Below are 14,290 nucleotides of genomic sequence, written 5' to 3' on the forward strand. Positions count from 1 at the left end.
TCCCGGAAGTTAAAGGCGTTCCCAGGCGCCCGGCGGCGCCGGCGTTACCACGGCAACGGCGCGGGATGGTGGGAGGAGCGGGAACGGGAATGGGAACGGGATGGGGAGGGGGGAGCGGGAATGGGAACGACAACGGGATGGAGACGGGGGAGCGGGAATGGGATGGGGAGCGGGAGCTGGATGGGGAGGGGGGAGCGGAGCTGGATGTGGAGCCCGTCCCGTGTGTCCCGCAGGCGGCCGAGGAGCGCGAGTGGGGCCGCCGGGCCGCGCGGTTGCGGGCGGAGCTGCAGCGGGAACAGCAGCTGGACGAGGCGCTGCGGGCGGTAAGGGCCGCTCCCGTCAGGGGCGCTCCCCTCAGGGGCCCTGCCCCGGCCCCGCAGCGAGCTGTGACCCCCGTGCTGTGCCCCGGGCAGGCGGAGGAGAGCAGGAGGCAGAGGGCGCTGCAGTTGGAGCGGGAGCAGAAGTTGGCGGCTGAGCTGGCCAGGAGAGACCTCGAGAAGATGAAGGACGAGAAGCTCCGGCAGCAAGTGAGAGCCAACAGGTAACGCTGCGAAACCTCCCGGCTGTAGCAAACCTGCTGTTACCGCGGGCTGGGTAAGTTCATCCAGCGGAGATGAATCAGACCTGAAAGGGAAAGTTATTTTGGGATCAAAGTGTAATAAAAAAGTTAGTGTTAAGCAAAGCTTGTCAATAAGAGGGAAAACTCTGAGCCACAAAGTTTTCATTTTGATTATATGCTCGTGTATGTGTGCACTCAGGCGTGTCTGTGTGCACACATGTACTTAGAGAAGTATCAGAACTGCTGCCAACTCTATTTCTATATATGCTAACCTTTGTTTTAAAATCGATTTTTGTTTCTACTCTTTAACTGGAACATATTTTTCATCAGAGTGGTTTTTTAATTGTGTTTAAATAGCGATGGAAGTTTAATGTTTTCCCCTGGATACTTACTTCCCTATGATAGGATAAATTTCTTTTTTTTTCCCTTCCAGTCTTGAACTTCGAGACTTAGAAAGAAAGCTAAAATATGCCTATATGAATAAAGAACGAGACGCACAGATTGCTGAAAAAAAAGCTTTTTACGATGAGAAACTGGTAATTAGCTTGATAGTGTATCCCAGCACCCAAGCCCTGTAGCTCTTTGTATGAATCGTGCTGAACATTTTTCCTTTGAAGCTGACCTTTTTATCTAAGATAATGTTTAGGCATTCAGTCTCATTGAACATACATTTTGTGTTATGGAAGATTAACCAACCAGTGCTAATTGCTACAAGAAAAAGGTTTACTTTGCCCTTGCAGTTCAAGGAGTAGTGAATTAAACTGTATGACTGGTTATAGTTGTTAATTTTACCAATGTTGTAATATTTATCCAAGTTAAAAGTAGGATACCCTTTGTAGAGTAAGTGCTTACTGTGGTGAATCCTCACCTGAGTCCCATTATTGAAAACATTTGCTGTTGTTAAACAGATACCTGAGTAACTTCAGAAAGAATTGTGAACTTTTATTTAGGCACAGAATAATATTGGTGGTCAGGGAGAGGATTCTGATTGTGTTAATGTCTTACCCAGAGTTTAGTGCAGGCAGGTGGCTCTAAAGGAGGGTCCAGCCTCGTTCCAGTCATTGTGCTGGTGTGAGTGAGTCCCACTAGTGCTCAGTGCTCCACTTTGTCTCTTGAGGACTTTTAGTGCTCCTCAAATTTGTTAGATCTCTAAGGTTTCCTTCAGTGGTACCACTGACTGCACTGAGGTATTGAGCATGTTAAGGCTCTGTATTTATAGACTGAAGTTCCTTTCTGGTAATGCAGTACAGTTCCTTTTCGTGCTCTGTGTTTTTTCATTACATGTTGTAGTAGTGAGAGTAAAAAGGAAATCTTGCTTTGCTTTTTTTCTCCCTAGAAATGGGAGGATGAAATAGCCCAAGAGATGAAGGAAGAGCATGACAGGTTGGTGCAAGAAGAAATTGCTGCAGAAATGAGGAGAAACAAGGAGAAGATCTTGTACCATCAAGAGCTGGACAAACAGATGGAGGAACAGGAGAGGAAGAAGCAGAAGGCTTATGAAGAGTTTCTGAGAGAGAAACTCATGATTGATGAAATTGTAAGGAAGATTTATGAAGAAGACCAAATGTTAGTTACTTTGAATTTTTATTATCTGTTAATTTAAAACAAAACAACTCATATAATTGTTTATAGAAAGCTAATTTGTATGCATCTATCCCATGTAGACTAAGACCCATTTTAGTTTTCCGTGGTCACATTTTGCTAACAAGAGCCTGACTTGCATGAATTTTCCTGTTGAAATATCCAAATGTTCCAGGCAGTCTCGTGTCCTTGTTCCCCACTTGTGAAATCCAGTTTATTTGCAGGAGTGTTTCCATTGGGCCCATCATGCTGGACACGAGGCATATCCCAGATTTCTGCCTTGCCTCGTGTCCTGCCTCACCAGGAGGTGTTTGTGTTGTTTCCCTGTGAGATGGACAGGGATAGGGGAGGAGGTTTCTGAGGGCAGAGGGGTGTTTGTGTGGGGGAGAGTTTAGTAAAAATAAAAAGTTTAGGGGTTGTGGGGACTTTCTTCTCTCCTTTGATGGATTGTGTGTGAGTGCAGTAGTGGTGAGTACCTGTGTGAACAATCTGCACTCCAGAAAGATGTTAGACATGATATTCCGTCCTCGGGGCAACTCAATAATAAGTATTTTCAAGGTAGGTATCTAATTTCTAACTGAATGTTTAAGGAGAGTCACTTAACTCTTAGTCTCTGGAATACATTGTTAACAGCGAGCATCTGGTCTGTTTTATGTTACTCTGCAGTAACAGGAAACTATTTGAACATTTTTTTCCATCTGCAGGGAAAAACAACGTAAGTTAGATAAAGTGAGAGAGATGCAGACATATATTGAGGAATTTATAAAAGAACAAGCTATCTGGAGGAGAAAGAAAAAGGAAGAGATGGAAGAGGAAAATAGGAAAATTATGGAGTTTGCCAACATGCAGCAACAAAGAGAAGATGACTGGATGGCTAAAGTTCGAGACACTGAGGAGAAAAAGCAGAAAGTTCAAAACATGGTATCAAAAATTGAAATTGTAGGAAAACTTGTGTGTTTTTGTCTTTCATTTAGAAACCTTTCTTTCTTGTAATAGGTTGCCGAGAATCTGGAAAGAGAACAACAGAAGCTTAAAGAACAAGAGCAAATCCGCCAAGAGCTGTATCTGGAAGAACAAGAGGAGATGGAAAGGAAGAAGGAGATGGTAAGTGCTGGCAGGTAGACGAAGGGGTTTTCTTCACACTTTGAATTTGCTAAGTCTGCAGTGTTATTTGTGACTTGGTGATGATTTTGAGGGACTCCTTGAGCCCATTTTGGATTGTGAGCTGTCTTAAAGCAAAAGGCTTAATTCTGACATGGTATTAGGAGTATTAAATGAATTTGAATTGTTTTCAGTTCTCTTCTGGCACAAAGTGTTTATTTCCTGCACTGTTTCCCAAATGTTCTTCATCAGATAAGTAGTTTGTACATTAGCTTAGGTATTGGAGGCAAAATTCTGTCCTTTGAGTTTCCTTTTCCATTCCTAATGTATTTATGTTTTTATTTTCAACCAGGAAGACAAGTGAAGGTTTTGAATCCCCTGTGACCCCCTTTATACATTTATTTATGTCGTGAAGGAGAATGACAGTAACTTTCAAGTTCAGGTTTAGGCTAAGTAGATTAAATAACTGCTTTTTTTTCTGCATGTCCATTTGCTTTTCCAATGGGCCTGGCCACACTCTGTTCTACCTTGCTGTGGGTGACAAACAAAATACAGCACAGGTTGAGATACCAAGCACTGCTATTTTCACTTGTTCAGGATGATTGTCTTGTTGATTCACTTCATGCTAGTGAAGTGGGAAAAAACAAAATCTCTTTTTTTTTTTTTTTGGACTTAAATTGCAACATTTGCCAAACTGATTAATGCTGGAGAGCACTGTCAGATGTGGAATGTTTGCTCCAGGTATGGAGCTAGAAGTTAATAGCAACAGTGAATTTATTCCAAAATAAATCAAGTAGGATATCTGCTGCTGCTGCGAATTTTTTGAAGTGTGTTCAGTAACAGAGTATTTTGCTACATTCCCTTTGCAGGCAGAAATTGAAAAGAGAATAAGGCAGCGGCTGGAGTTAAGGCAAACCTATGAAGAGCAGTTTGCTCTGAAGGTGGCAGCACAGCGAGCTCTGCGGGAGGAGGAGGAAGCCCTGAGGCAGCAGATGCTGGCCAGGCTGGCGGAGCAGGATCGCATCGAGGAGCTGAACGCCCAGAAACGCAGGATGAAACAGCTGGAACACAAAAGGGCTGTGGAAAAGATCCTGGAGGACCGTCGCAGGCAGTGCATTGCAGACAAAGTAGGAGTTTCACACGTGCCTTTGGTTTGAGCCACAGTGTTTCTCTGGGGAATCCTTCTGTCACGAGGGACATTGGTGGTGCCACCAGGGAAAGGTGATAGGGGGCAGCAGGCCTTTGTTTGGTTTGATGACAAGAGAAAAGTATTCTTAGAGCTGACGGTTTTTGTGACTTGAGAAGTTGGGGTAAACAACATCCCTGGGCCCCTGTGTACACGATGTGCTCTGCAAATACCTCTTCAGGAGCCATGGGAGCAGTGAAACTGCTGCTCAGTGGCACTGATGTGTGAGGAGGGGATGTCCCAGCCTTGCTTTTAGATTAAGTCTCTTGAATTATGATCTGAGGAAGAAAAGGTGTAAACTGAAGGCAAGTTATAGAATCCTGCACTGTGGTTTTCAGATCTGGTTGTAGGGTTTATTATAAAGCACACAGGTAACATGAATTGCATTTTCTAGTCATTAGCATGAGAATTCATGCCTATTGCTCCCTTTTTTCTTTGATTAGAGCAGTAGGGCAGGAACACACGAACTCATCTGAGAGCCAAAAAGGAACCAGAACTGAACACTTAATCTGCCTCAAAAGGGCTCCTAGTAAGAGACCAAACCCTTGGATAGCAGCCTCACCCCAGGTCCTGCCACTCAGTCTGCTCTTTTGTCTGAGATTGTTTTCCAGTTGCCAAACATGTATTGTTTAAACAGTGCTTTGTGGGGGTTTTTTACATATGCTGTTCCATCCTCTTCAAAAGAATTTCCTCTGATCAGGAGTTAATAAGTTAAAATTTATTCCACTAAAAGTATTTCTCTTTATACTGTGGTGGACAGTGGTGTAAACTAATGTTCACAGAGCTGAAACTGAACTTAGGAAAACTTCTTTATTGTAGGAGCGTGAACTTGAAGAAAGAGAGTTGGAGAAGAGAAGACAAGAAAGCATCCGTGCAATTGTTGAAGAAGAGAGACAGAAACTCCTGAAGGAACATGCCTGGAAATTGCTGGGTTATCTTCCTCGAGTAAGTGAATTTTATTTTAAACTCTTTAAATGTCTGTCCTGTAAATTGGCTTTGTCCTGGATAGTTGAAGGTGAAGTTGTAGAACTGTGTAGACTCCTGGAGTCTGTGGGTGTCCTTATTGTGTCAGTTTGCTTGCACTCACCTCTTCCTTTGTCTGTTTGAGCTGGGAAGCTCTTTACAGAAATGCCCTTTCTGTGTGAGGGGCTGGGGACTCTCTGGCAGTATTGATGCCTTGGGCAGCACCTGCCCAAAGCTTTGCAAATCCAGTGTTTGCAATGTGGAACGTGAGTTCTGCAGTGGGGCTTTTCTACCTAGGAAGGGCTCCACCACATCTAAACCCTGTTTCCACCACATTCCTCAGCTGGGCTTTTGGGTGCAATTTCTCACAGCTTTGCCTTGTCTGCCAAGTATTCCAAGTCCCCACGGAGGCGAGGCCTCCCCTCTGCAGCAGTGCAAGGAACTGCCGTGCTTACAGGAGCATTTCAGAGCTCACACTCTTCGTCTCTGTGTTTTTAAAAGTTAAAGGGTGGAAGCAGTTATGGCAATAGGAGTAAAGTACAGTTTATTTTGTATTATGCTTTGTAATCAGAAAGACCTCCTGACAGTACACAAAGGAACAGAGAGCTGCCTTAGACATGTAAAAATGCATTTATGGTAGGGAGGGAATTATTCAACCAGTTAAAGAAATTTTATGATTCTGGAAAATGTAAACAGAGCAGAGTCTAATTTGTATTCAATTTTTAAAACAATAATTGCTTCAACACTGTCTGAGTTGGCTGCTCCTACATCACGTTGCTTCACTCAAAATGACTAATAGCAAACTGCTACCAAATTGAAACTTCCCATATAAATACAGTTTGTAATATTTTTTCCTTTTCTAAATGCTGCAATGTATGTTCTGTGAGTCACACACATTTTTAGCTTTAGAAATAATTTAGAATTAATTAGAAATTTAGATTCCTGGGTTCCCCTGTGTCCATTCCCAAAAGCATAGTTTTTGATTAAGTTGTCCAGTATCAGTTGATTTCCCCAGTTATTTCTTTGTAGGAGCTAATTTCAACACAGCTTAAGGTGAAGGCAGAGCCCCAGCCCAGTCAGGGCCTCTTTTCACTGCAGTTGATTCATTTTAGAAAAGCTGCCCCTGTACTGTGTTAGCACTTCTGTGAGAAAGAGAATGCAGCTACATGTTGTCTTTTGGTGGTGCTTGTGCATGCAGAAAAAGGGGGCGGCTCTAGGTGAGCAGCAGCTACACTACTTTGTAACTCTTTCATTCAAGTTTTGTGATGGTTTTCAGGCTTGATTTTCTGGTTTGTTTTAAAGGTAACAATGGTGTTATGGATACAAACTATTCATTCTCCTCTGTGGAAAATTTCAGAGGTCCATAGTAATCTCTACTTTGTTTCTTTCCTGTTACTGCAGGGAATACTCAAAGATGAAAATGACATTAACATGCTTGGAGAAGACTTTAGGTTGGCTTACCAGCAGAGAAGAACTAATGAATTTTCAGAAGAGACCTGAACCTTCCTCCAGCTCAGCTCCTGCTTTGCCACTAGGTGTCAGCCGATTCCCAAGGAAAACTTCCATTTGCTGTTAACAGTGAGGAACTCCTTTTTAAGACCATTAAAAAGTCTCCATTTTAAGACCATAGTTCCAAAGTAATGAGCAGTTAGTTCTATACAGGTGTGTGCTGCATTTGCATTTTTCCTCAATAAACTGTTCTGGAGTTCTCAGTTCTTCTTAGTTAGTGGGGTAGCAATGTTAGAAATGTTTTCTCCAGCAGCACAAACCTAAACTAGTGTAAATGCAGACATGTATTGCAGTATAGACTACAGGATTCTGCACTCGTTCTGGGGGTAATGGGAAGATTTGCATGTCCTGTCACTACTCTTCTACAATCCCAATCCAAAGGTAGTTGGTCTCATCTCCAAGGGGAGTCTGAACTGTTGTGCTTGTAGTAAAGCAGAGACTTTGTTCCATTCTGAGGTCAGAACCCTGTGCATAACCTTCCTGGTTCTGTGCCATGTTCCTGTTCACTGACTGAGGGAGGGATCCAGTGAAATGGGTGAGGTCTGACAGGTGCATGGAAGCAGCACAGGCTTGGGCTGCTCCTGTTCATTAATGTACACATGATATGCTCAGCCCATCTACCTTAATCTTTTATCTAGTTCTTGATTACCATGTTGACTGATGAGATTGTTAAGGATGTAATGCTTGTAAAGCACCTGTGAACATGGAGTCATGGCTGCTGAGTGTATCCCAAAGCAGCAGCTGACGGCAGGGAAAGGTTTAATATTTTCACCCTGACTAAGGGAGCTGTTTGGGACTTTGAGTCTGTCTGGGCAGCGAGGGGCAGGTCTCATGTGTGGGTATGCCAGCCAGGGGCTAAGATGTAATGACTAAAACAAGTTATGATCATTTCTATAAAAGAGCTGTTGGTGCTTAAATTAGATGCCAGACCAACTAGCTTTGAGGGGAGATCTGTTACAGAGAACAGAGAAGGCCAATTTTCCAACCACGTGTTTTAAAAAGGACATGACATTTTCTTCTCAACTGAATCACTGGTAAATTTATTTCTGTTACAACAAGGAACTGTCTGAGACTAAATCCTGACTTCTTTGGACTGAATATTACCATAGACGAGGTATAGTTTTAAAAGCTAAAACAGAGCAAACTGATGAACAAAGTTGGCTTGTTGGAATATTCTTTGCACAGTCTGTGCTTCTGTGCTCATTACAGAATGGACAGTTTGGCCTGACTGCAGCAGGAGTTTGTATTTCATGTAACATTGTAACACAAGTTAGCGGGCTTACAAAAGTGAAACAATTTAAACATAAGCAAAATCAACAAAATCAATTTACTGGGATATACAGTTATTAACTATTAACAAGAATTCATATACAGTCCCAAAATAATGTACCACTGGACTTCCTTTCAAACAGAATTTGTTTTTAATGGAATCAATGATTTCCCCACTCAAGAGCTTTCATGAATTCCTCTTCAGTAAAGGAAAGCATCTTCGCAGCTTCCATGTGCATCTTAAAAAAAGAAAAAAAATTAGGAGCAGAAGGTAAAAAGTGTTAATAACCAGTACAAAATCCTGGATAACTGGGATAGCTGAAAGGGGTTTCAAATCTATTATTCTTTTTTTTTTGTCCTGTGGTCTGATGGATGTTCACCTGTTCTAGCTGAAGCCGTTACTCATATTTTTCTGCAAAACTTTATAGTGTAGGGCTGTGATAAATTTTATGCTAAACATTGTAAGGTCAGCTTTAGTAAAATGGGGCTGAGAGCTTTTCTTAGTTCCTTATATTGCTTTAAAAATATCTCTGTTTTAATGAGGCATGGAAATTCCTGAAAATCTGACAACTCCTGTCAGGCCTCTGAAGAACACCTGAGAAAACTGCTGAATGTTCTTTCAAGCTGACCAACACACAACTTAGTAGCATTAAAGGTATTACAAACCAAATCATCCTAGTCCTGATACTTCGTATCTCTGGGGAATTTTTTCCCCTCTATCATTCTTCGTGCTCTCTCTGCTCTGTGCATCTGAACCTGCCACACAAATACTACACAAGTAGCCCAAATCAGGTTTTCCTCATTCATTCAACAAAAAGCCTGTGTGAATCCAACTTGAATACTGAGCACATGTGAGCTTTGGCTGCCCCTCCACCGTGTTCCTGCCAGGAGCTGCATGGGCAGCCCTGCTCTCTTTCAGGTTCTTCCAGTCACAGTCTGTGTGGAAAGGACAACTAACAGCATCCCTCTTCTGTGAGTAAATAACATTTTTTGTAAGAAAATTCTGATCCAGCATTTGTAATTTTTTAAAAATATATTTAGTGCAGTGTTGTGTTATTTGAGCCTATGGGTTTGGTTCTCAGTCAAACAGAAATGCTTCTCTGTGACACCCATTTCAGTGAATTCACATTCCAGGGGATAAGGAGCTGCCTCATGTACAGAGCATATGTTGAGTGAATGCTGTAGAGTTTTCAGTCTCAAAATAAACTTGAGAGCTAAGCCAGCCCTGCTGCTGTTCAGTGAATCCCCAGGATCTCCTCAGCATCCTGTTACTGCCATAAAAATCCTCTTGCACTGGAAATCCATGAGCAGCCCCACTTCCTCTATTCCAGTTCCTTGTCCTCCTTTGCCCTGTGTTGGGCAGGTATTCCAGATCCAAGGGTGTATTTCCATATTGCAATTCCCAGTTTTTAGAATAAGTGTGTGTATTTTGTTCCCTGAAGTTGCCACTTCATACAGAACTGTTCTTCCTCTAGGGGCTCAACAGCTTTCAAAGTGTTTACAAAATGTCTGGTGATCACTGCAGTGCTTAAAGGGTAAATGAAATGTTCTATTTTCTTATCTCTAAGGCTGACCCTTCCTAAAGGGGTTCTGCTCAAAAAGCCACCATACATTGCTCGCTTTAGCTCTTCTCACAGCTTTGGCTTGAGAGTGCAAGAAGTGCATTGACTCCATCCCCAGATGAATGACATGGAATTCAGTGGAGTAGGATTTGGAGGTGCCCCACTCTGTGGTGTTCAGATCCTATGTAGGCAGCTCTGCAGCCTGGAGCTCTGTCTCATGCAGCCTCAGAAGGGAAACTGATACAAATGATTGCACACGTCCCAAGTATTTATAAGTGAAAGGTGTGATAGAACTAATAAGTGGAAAATTGTTTGATTTGGGCAACAGCTCTTAGTGTACAGTCCTCTCACTTTAATTTCCTTTCATGTAAACTCACAATTTCTTTCAGTTTGTACCATCAAAGCTCATTTGACAGGTTTATGCTGAAAATACATTTTGAGAAATATATTTACCCACTCTGCAATGTCAGAGGTTTTTCTTTTTGATTAAAACACCCCTCCTTTTAGGAACATCAAATATAGCTGTATCAAATATGATAGTTAATTATGCTTTTAGCTGTATTCTATCAGTGAAGTATTAATGTACTTCTCACTATAACAGCTTGCTATGAAAGTTGTATCGCTGATTGTTCCCCATGAATGGGTTGCACCTACTGTACCCCCTCTCCTCTCTTCAGTCTCAGCTTCAGCTCCTAAAACACTGCAAGGCAGTGGCCTCTGCCAACCTCTTCATGCCCTGAGAGAGATATGAAATGAATGTAGAATCAAACCTCTTTCAGAGTAAGGCTGCAAGTGCAGTGTGGATGGAACACCCCATGCAGCCAAAGTGATGTTACTGCATTGTGTGTGGTTCAAAGTATGCAGGATATTCCAGGAATTACCAAAGGATGGAGCTCAACTCCCCTCTTTCAGCTGAGTAAATTCACATCTAGGATAAGGACTCTTTTTCTATTTTGTCTGACACACAAGGACATCTGCACCTGGACACAGCTGTACATGTACCAAACAGCTCAGAATATAAGTAAAAAACCCCAAATGCTGATGGAGAGGGACATACTTTGAGAGCCCAGGAGGAATGCAGGTCTAAAACACAGTAGCTCACTCCTGAGAGGTCACACTATCAGAGCTGCTGATCTGAATAATGTGTGGGAGGGAAAAAAGCTCACCTGCTAAAATGGGTCCTACTGACACAGCAGCAAAGGGAGTTGCTGTTATTACCTGCAGTGTTTGTTCCTGAACAAACACCCCCAGTCAGTAGGAACCTTTAACCATGAAAGGATCTGCTCCTAGTTAGGAATGGGGTCTGTTCAAAAGACCAGGCTTTGCTACAAAGCAAAGCGTTACCAACAGGCTCCAGTGAAAGTGAGGCTGCTGCTCTCCTAAACTGGAACTGCCCAGTCCTGGGGCTCCAGTTTCCAGGATTACCTTAGTTGACAACACACACATTTAGCTGGAGGTTGTTAACTGAAACACCTGTACTCTGGTCCTTACCTTTTGTCTCTTCAAAATATCAATTAACTTTAACTGCTTTTTAAAACCCGTAATTAGCTCTCCTTTTTGCTTCTGCAGTTTCTTGTTTTCTGTTTTTAATTCTTCAATAGTTTTTAGTTCTTGGTTTGCTATGTCCTGCCAAGGGAAGGAAAGGAGAAATTAAGGTGTTGCTTTAACCAGTGAAACCTGGCATTACATAAGAAGGTGACAAACAGTAGCCATGCATAACGTTTCTGAAAAGAAATGAGATTAATCAAAATACACCCCCATCAAAGCTTAAAAAAGAAAAGAAAATCTCAAAGATAACAGCCATGGTTTGCCTGTGCATCCATTAGATGTGTTTGTGTGCTTCCCCCTATTTCTAAACACAAATATGGAAAATCAGAAAGGCTTTAACTTTATCCTGTACATTTTTTCCTTCTGCACAGCATGCAGTGGTGTGATCCCAGAGAACCTGTCAAGGCCTTTGCTGACTTGTTCTAAGGTAGTTTTGGGACTGCCTGTAAGAGATATTATGCCTCCAAAGCTCATCAAGCTTTTTGTCTCATTCCAGCATTACTGAGTGATTACAGATGGGGAATTGTTCTCCTAAGCCACTGTACCTTGTTGCTCTGCTTCAGTTTATTCAGCTCCACTTTGTACCTTTCCACTTCCTCCAGGGCCCTGTTCAAGCGAACCTCTGTTGCACTCCGAGTGGCTGTGGCCTGCTTTTGAACACGCTTTAGGTTCTCCAGTTCCTGGTTTGGGAGCAAAGGATACACACAAACATCCTGAATAATGGGTCTTTGGATGAATCCCGTGTTGACAACACATTTACAACAAAGCTCACACCTTGAAAGCTGAAGAGTCTGTGCACTTCTTTGCTCTGCAAACAGAATCTGTCTCAGAGACAATTCTACTGTTAAAACATCCCCTTCTCCTTTGAAATCTTGAAAAAAAGGATCTTTCTCATATTTGTTTTAAATTCCCTTGGAATGATTATGGAGCTGACCATGTAAGACCACAGAACAGACTGAAAAACCTTGAGTGCTCAGTAAGAGAAAGAGGAAAGTGTCACTATGTCCAGTCTGTGTCACATTCTGGAAGGTGGCTCCTGTTTCCAGCTGCTTCTCCCCACCTGTTCCGTTTACCTCTTTTCCCCATAGATTACTACATGCAACTACAAGCAGTTAAAGCAGCCCACTGAAGATGGCAGAGGGTAATAACTATTTCATCTGGCAGAATATAGTTCATTGAGTATTTCTGGCACCAAGCAGAGCAGTTCCCTCTTGACTCTGCTGACAGTGTCTCCCAGTGCTGCAAGTGAGGAAATGAGAGAGACCAGGCTGACGGACACAACAATCAGACCAAGGATTAGGGAATATAGATAAGAGCCAAAGTGAGAGAAATAAATAATCCTGGCAGAAAAAGCACATCTTGTCTTTTATGGAAAAGAAATAACTTTTTTTAAGTATCAAATTTTTAGTAACAGGCCCAGAAAGACTGTTTTAACCAAATCAAGGTAGAGAAGGGCCTTGTTAACCTCTTACCCTCGGACTGCCTCATTTCTGAGTGATTGTTCTGTTTTCTCAATTCCACGCCTGCCCTTGGTGGTTACTTCAGACTTCTACATGATTTATCCAAGAAACACATACTAATTAACCTCTTTGTCTTATATCAAGATGCTGGAGCTGTGAATCAAGTAAACTAAATCTTTTGTGCTATGTATTTTATTCTGCATTAATATGGAAAGCTTTGGAATATAGTTTTTCAAGCATTTAATGACCAAAAAAATAGTCTGCATGCAATGCAAATTACTTATCAGCTAATCATATCATTTCATGAAAGACTTCTCAGAATTCTTTTAGGGATTTTTGACATTTACTGTCATACATAATACCTTATTAAGGATTTCTTTGCAAATGATCCAGTGAGGGTATATTGTTAAATATATTCCACTCCCAAGTTTTTAATCTTAAAAATACCTGAAATAAGTGTTTTATTTTGTAACTAGTCAAGGTTTCTGTCAATTCTTCAAAACTTAAAGTAAAAGCAAGATTAATTTTCTCATATAATGTTTCTCTGAGAGTTGGGGATAAACTACTGTGTTTTAAAACTGCTGTCTCTTCCCAGGAGCAGCATATGCAGCACTTCTGTCTTTAGGAAGCTCTGCAACACCTGTGCTCCCCAAAAAACACTGGAGAGAGAGCACTTATTACATCCAGCCCTTCTTCAAGGCAGGTTATAACCCCTCTGCACAAAGCCTCAAAAAGAATAAGAGCACAACTTTGGTGTCCCCCAGACCATTTCTAACATTATAGCTTGACCTGAATTAACAATGAGAGAACACAGAGAAAGGAATGTTCTTGCAGCCAGGTGGTGGAAAAAGGACAGGAAGGGTGATAGCATTTATTATATCAACTAATAGAAAAGAGAAAAATGAATGCTGGAAAGAAAAGGAGAGATGTTTCTGTGAGCACCAGGATTCAGCTGCTGCCTGAGGTGGGTGTTGCAGCAGAAATGTTCACAGAGACCAAACACCAAAAGAATGAAATGTAAAAATAACCAAGTAGTTACCATGTTTCAGATAAATTGTGAAAAGCAGGGGAGAATCTTTGCCTAGGCACATACAAGAAAGCACCTGGGGGATTAATGAGTTTGCACCAAGTGTTGATAATCTAAGGAAGTTCAGGGAAGTTTGTATCACAGCTAAGGTCTGCTGTCATCTGTGCTGGAACAGGAATCACAACAAAAGCAACAAAAGCCCCAAAATCAGAGGTTACATTTGTGCTATTTGGACTATACAGAAAACTTTCTCTGGACTGAAAGAAAGAGTCTTCAGAGTTTCACAGCACAGTAGCACCAGTTCAGGCCTGTGTTCACAGGAAATTGCTTTTAAACATGTCCAGAATTAATCTACACTACATTAATTATATAGCATTGAATAACCTAAAAATTAGAACAGGTTTCAGACTCCTTAGACCACAGGAGAATTAAGCAGTTACTGCAAAATTATTTTCACAGGTATGGTTTTTGCAGTTAGGTAATTTCTCATAGCAGAAAAAATATGTCAAGTAACTTCTGAATTAG

At 41.8% G+C, this 14,290-nt stretch overlaps 2 protein-coding genes across 7 annotated transcripts in view; one reads left to right on the forward strand and one right to left on the reverse strand.

The window, feature by feature from the left end:
- Positions 1-14,290, forward strand: part of MNS1 (meiosis specific nuclear structural 1) — an 18,363-nt gene continuing 4,073 nt past the window's right edge. For 2 of the 3 annotated variants that reach the window (XR_011698995.1, XR_011698996.1), the window contains exons 1-10: positions 1-68; positions 234-323; positions 414-541; positions 993-1,095; positions 1,896-2,125; positions 2,845-3,061; positions 3,137-3,244; positions 4,111-4,368; positions 5,247-5,372; positions 6,792-6,968. Coding sequence is in view for 1 of the 3 variants with exons in the window: in XM_071568967.1 (XP_071425068.1) it covers positions 66-68; positions 234-323; positions 414-541; positions 993-1,095; positions 1,896-2,125; positions 2,845-3,061; positions 3,137-3,244; positions 4,111-4,368; positions 5,247-5,372; positions 6,792-6,890 (1,362 nt within the window). In the remaining 2 variants the exon portion in view is untranslated. Of the gene's footprint in view, positions 69-233; positions 324-413; positions 542-992; positions 1,096-1,895; positions 2,126-2,844; positions 3,062-3,136; positions 3,245-4,110; positions 4,369-5,246; positions 5,373-6,791; positions 9,429-14,290 lie in introns of those variants that run through there. The other variant, XM_071568967.1, reaches the window with a different exon arrangement.
- The window catches only part of TEX9 (testis expressed 9), a 21,632-nt gene continuing 15,549 nt past the window's right edge, over positions 8,208-14,290 (reverse strand). For all 4 annotated transcript variants that reach the window (XM_071568968.1, XM_071568969.1, XM_071568970.1 and 1 more), the window contains 3 exons: positions 11,824-11,958; positions 11,222-11,356; positions 8,208-8,407 (listed from right to left, as the gene is read on the reverse strand). In XM_071568968.1, the coding sequence (XP_071425069.1) occupies positions 8,330-8,407; positions 11,222-11,356; positions 11,824-11,958 (348 nt within the window). In that variant the 3' untranslated portion in view covers positions 8,208-8,329. The remainder of the gene's footprint in view (positions 8,408-11,221; positions 11,357-11,823; positions 11,959-14,290) is intronic.

Source organism: Pithys albifrons, chromosome 13, assembly GCF_047495875.1.
Source record: "Pithys albifrons albifrons isolate INPA30051 chromosome 13, PitAlb_v1, whole genome shotgun sequence".
NCBI lineage: Eukaryota > Metazoa > Chordata > Aves > Passeriformes > Thamnophilidae > Pithys > Pithys albifrons.